This window comes from Macrobrachium nipponense, chromosome 2, assembly GCF_015104395.2.
Source record: "Macrobrachium nipponense isolate FS-2020 chromosome 2, ASM1510439v2, whole genome shotgun sequence".
In the NCBI taxonomy this organism is placed as follows: Eukaryota; Metazoa; Arthropoda; class Malacostraca; order Decapoda; family Palaemonidae; genus Macrobrachium; species Macrobrachium nipponense.
The window spans coordinates 58,565,902-58,571,300 of NC_087201.1; the positions used below are offsets into that span (position 1 = coordinate 58,565,902).

Sequence of the window (5,399 nt, forward strand, 5' to 3'; positions counted from 1 at the left end):
ATTGCAAAAGCGATGGTGGAGATTCAAAAATTCCTTAAAGGTAAGATTATAGTAAAGATTGGGTGTATACGGGTAGTTCAATCATCTTATGATAAATAGTTTAGATATACCATGCTAGATTCTATTTGGCATCATTTCTATACCAAATCACGTTCGCTAATTAGTTTTCACATGCTATCATGTTTGGTAATGATTTTCATTACTGCACGCTGATAATGTTAGCTTAATCGATCTTGCTGCTATTATGACGTTAATTTTGAGGTCATGTCTGGCTCTTATTTTGATATCGACTGCATCTCCAAGAAGTTAATCCTGAATTCCATTTATATTCTGGTTTTGATTCATTAAATACAACTTAAACATTTCAAAAGTAGCTTCTCTTCGCTGGTTAAATTATTTAATTTGTATTAAGAGATTGAAAATTGCCCCTGTTAAGTTCTTTTACATACTTACTAGATAAAGCAAAGTCCGAACTGATTTTCTGTTACTCTCATTTATATTAAAGGGTTATACTACCGTCTACGGTACTCTCTTTTAGTCACACATTATCCCTATTTCGGAAAAATAAAAAACAGACTTAAATTCTAGGCTATAAAAAAGCTTGCAAATGCATATGTATAGCAAGAAAAGAGAACGGAGAAAGCTATTTTTGCAATCAATATTCTGAGATGCCGCTTTGAACTCCCGAGTATTCTAAAGTAAGTCTGGAATCTGACAAGAATTCTTCTTATGTAACATTTAGAGTCATATCTTCCAAGATATTCCGTTACTTTCGTACGAAACATTATACGTAATCCCTCTCTCTTTCAGTCTATAGGAAACATAGCCACTCGTATCCATATTTATCAAACAATGTCAAAATGTCTCAAGAGAAAAGCTGGAGAACAACGTGATTCTGATCCTCGCCTGGTGAGCTGATCAATGCGCCTTTCCAGTTCCCTCCTGGCTAATAAGGCTTCGGCGCGGGGCACCGAAGTTGCCAGTTGCTGGGTGAGGGCTGACACCTCCTGACGGACTGCCGCTGTTTCCGCCTTGGCCGCCTTCAGTTGCTCTTCCAGCTCCTCGATCGTTATCCTGGAAAACGTGAAGACGTTTGGAAATACTATTGTATAATATGGACAGACATTTTATCATTAGCTAAACAAATATTTTCTCAAAACAACATCTTATTCTAGACGCACAAATAAGGTAGCATATAATCATAGTATTAGATATGCGTATATATATAATATAGATATATATATAGTATATATATATATATATATATATACTATATATATTATATATATATATATAATGGAAAATAATGAGTACCTCTAATACAAATGAAAAGCTAGGAAATTAGGCGAAAAAACAGTATAAAAAAGAAATAAAGAAATCCATTAGCAATAAAAGCCGGCACTTCAAACGAAATGATCGTTTCACTAACTATCTATCCTTAAACAAATCTGTGAATACACTAAGCTTAAGTTGAATACATTAATATCTAGAAATTCTCTCTCTCTCTCTCTCTCTCTCTCTCTCTCTCTCTCTCTATCTCTCTCCATCTCCTCTCTCTCTCTCTCTCTCTCTCTCTCTCTCTCTAAGTGTAAGTTGATTGCAGTAATATTTTGACATCAGCAGGTGCGTATTTCAATTTTCTGTTCCGCAACCCAGTGCTATGACTTGAATGACAGGTTCCAATCACACGAAATCCAAATGCAGTCACTCTCGCAGATGCCAATGAAGTCATGAGCAGGAAAGGAATTTGTTTCGGAAGAGAACGGAGGACAGGGAGGCAGGTCGTCAACCTGGGATTGTTCAGGAGACTATAAACATCATTCTGGCTGCACTTGAGCACTGCGAGCGCCCATCCGGAATGAATCACTTCCGTGACCTGTTTTAGTTACATTTCTACTTTACTTTAGAGTTTACTAATAAAATTCTTATTAATAAAAGTGATTTCTTCCGAATAACTGTATTTTCTTGTGTATAAAGGGCTTGTTGGACATAAATTGTTAATTTCAGAGAATCGTGATTACTGACCTGTTGCGTGGTAAATCTTATACGTTCTTCGTTTACCTTAGGGTTTATATATATATATATATATATATATATATATATATATATATATATATATATATATATATATATATATATATTCACTCCGCGCCATCTCACTCTTCAGGTAAATTAAAATTCTTATCATATTTTAACATATCAAGGAGTATGACATGAAAACTAAATACCTTCAAAGATTTCTTTTGGTGCATCTTGTATATGTGACCTATATATGTATCTCTTTACATTGATAAGCTAATTTATAGTTCCCCACCATAGTTATAATTATCAAAAGAACGTGACTTTTTACTTTTTACATCGTGCGTTTTAGAAGACACGTGGCAAATCTATAATGAAGCAGCATACGAACAAGAGGTTGACCTTTAGATATAAAACCTCTGTCTTCCACACAAACATTCGCAAATTAACGGTAACGTGAGCGGGAACCATTAGAGTTTTAGTATATATACTTATACATCTACACACACACACACACACACACACACACACACACACATATATATATATATATATATATAATATATATATATATATATATATATATATATATATATATATATTGATATGAGACAGACAGATCAGCATTGTTTTGTCCTGCTCTGGATGGGGAAGGTAGGACGATGCGTGGTCAGTGTCAGACAGACCAATATAGAACCCTGAGGCAGACAATCAAGGGGAGGACGGCGTTGCTCAGGGTCACATCTCGATTGCGCTGGCTAAAACAGACTGTATTTCTTAACTATATTTTTCTTCCTCGTTCGCTACTGACCTAATATTGAAACAAACAGCTGACAAGGAGTGTAAATGGATGTATTGGGGATGGTCGACATCACGTCAAGTATCAGCCTTAACCGGTTCTTGCTTGGTCTAAAGTCTATAGGCCCGCTTGAATAAGCATTTCATTTTAACTGCTTTCCATTATATATATATATATATATATATATATATATATATATATATATGTATATATATATATATATATATATTTATATATATGTGTGTGTGTGTATATATATATATATATTATATATATATATATATATATATATATATATATATATATATATATATATATATATATATATATAATGTGTGTGTTCATTGGAGAAGCAGCTGACCCCGATAATAAAGCGCTATAACGCCATGCTCTACATACTTTGCGTATTTTTATTGCTAACTTTTATTGAGAATTGTAGTATGTTTCTTAAATATACTCTCGGTCACTGATACTCATTTTATTTTAAAAGGGTTAAGTTTATGGCAGGAATAGACGGCATAGCCATGGGCTCCCACTTTGTTTGGGGCCTTCTGTCGCTAATATCTTTATTTGCGCGTAAATTATTTAAGAGTCAAGCTGAGAAGCAGTCAAGGCTAGAGGAGAATCAGAAAGCATAAGACGACTAAAACTTAAAAAACTATTAAGGGAAGAGTACAAATAAAGAGAAAGTAATATGCGTCCAGTGCATACAGTGAGAGACCTTGAATTAACGGTCATAACTACCAATCTACGAACATTCACGCTATAACTATATATGTCCTCTCGCTCATTCTCCAATGTACATTTATTTGCGTGTGGTGTAACGTGAGTGTTCAAACCAGGTGTTTCTTTTTCTGCTATCATTGATATATATAAATATATATATATATATATATATATATATATATATATATATATATATATATATAGGGCGAACCAAAAGTAGGTGGAGAGTAAATGATATAGTCTGTTTTGAGATTACATATACATATACAAGTATATTAACTAATACAATTAAATTTTTGTACACGATTATTACATTTATAATCAAATTTTATTGTATACATAATGCAATGCAAAGGCACTGAAAATATATTATATATATATATATATATAATTATATATTATATATATAATATATAGATATTATTATAATATATATATATATATATCTATACATACTATATATATAAATATAATAAACACCTCCGTAATAGTATAGCCCTAACACAAACCCTATTCCACCAGCTATCCACCTACTATTAGTTCACACACACACACACACATACACACACACACACACACACACACACACACACACATATATATATATATATATATAAATATATATATATATATATATATATATGGAAATAAGCTGTTTTAACCTGGACCAGCCACTTCAACTGTGAATGGGTAGCTACCAACAAAGGCAGGGCGTCATAAATAGGTATAGGGCTCACAGCCTCATCCGGAAAGACCAGATAGTAGAGGTAGAGGAGACCACCTATGGTGTGGCGTACCACTAATGTCTAGACTACTTCTACAATATGCATATTTCAGTTGATAGTTAGATGGACTCTGAATTGGAAAGCATTTTGACCGTAGACATATTTTCACGAATATAGAATAAGATGACCTCGCTGTTGAAATTAAATGTGCTGACCATACCAAGACAAAGTCGTGTCATTTCTTTTCAGTAATCCTGTCCTGCCACTTTTCACCTAAAGTTAATTTTTGAATTCTGCATGTAATACTATTAAAATTGTAAAATATTTTATATTTTCTCTAATAAACGATAAAAAACTTTAATTTTTGTTTTTCTTTCTATTAGCAAGAATTCAATCAAACGAAACGCATTTCCAAATTTTAAGTCAGTTTATCGATCATAATTATAAAGGACACATCGTAGTACTAGCGGAACATTAGAGTAACCCTGTTTGTGTATGTGTATTAGACAAAACTCCGCTTCAGACAGTCGCTAGAATTTTGTTCACTAACCATCTCAATTCCACCATCCCAACTCGATCCACTTTTCACTCTTTGCCATCCTATGTACACGGAACACTCGGCATTGACTCTCCCCGAGTTTGTATACTTCTCAGAACTACGAACTGCGTGCCGCTTTCTCGTCAGTGTCTTCAAACCTAGTCCATTTTCCATTCATTTTCTTCTGACGTGATATCTCATTTATATTTTATCAAGTTCGCTCTCCACACGTACACACAAACACGAGCGACACAAGTACACTCACACACCCCTCTCTCTCTCTCTCTCTCTCTCTCTCTCTCTATATATATATATATATATATATATATATATATATAATATATATATATATATATACTACCTATGCATACACAATTCATACACACAATTTCATATATATATATATATATATATATTATATATATATATATATATATATATATAAAATTGTGTGTGTGAATTGTGCATATGGGTAGTATTTATAATTCACGATGTAAACTGCAAAAAGGAATAGAGAGAGGAAAAGAGTAGGCTCCTAAAATTCCATGTAAACGAATTCTTTTCAATTTGAACTGGGCTTAACAAGAGAGAG

The 5,399-nt window shown here is 33.0% G+C and overlaps 1 protein-coding gene across 1 annotated transcript in view; it reads right to left on the reverse strand.

The window, feature by feature from the left end:
• LOC135221429 (cilia- and flagella-associated protein 58-like) overlaps window positions 1-5,399 on the reverse strand; it is a 65,951-nt gene that overhangs the window by 31,124 nt on the left and 29,428 nt on the right. Inside the window, 1 exon segment of the mRNA XM_064259201.1 lies at window positions 907-1,074. Within this exon segment, the coding sequence (XP_064115271.1) occupies window positions 907-1,074 (168 nt within the window).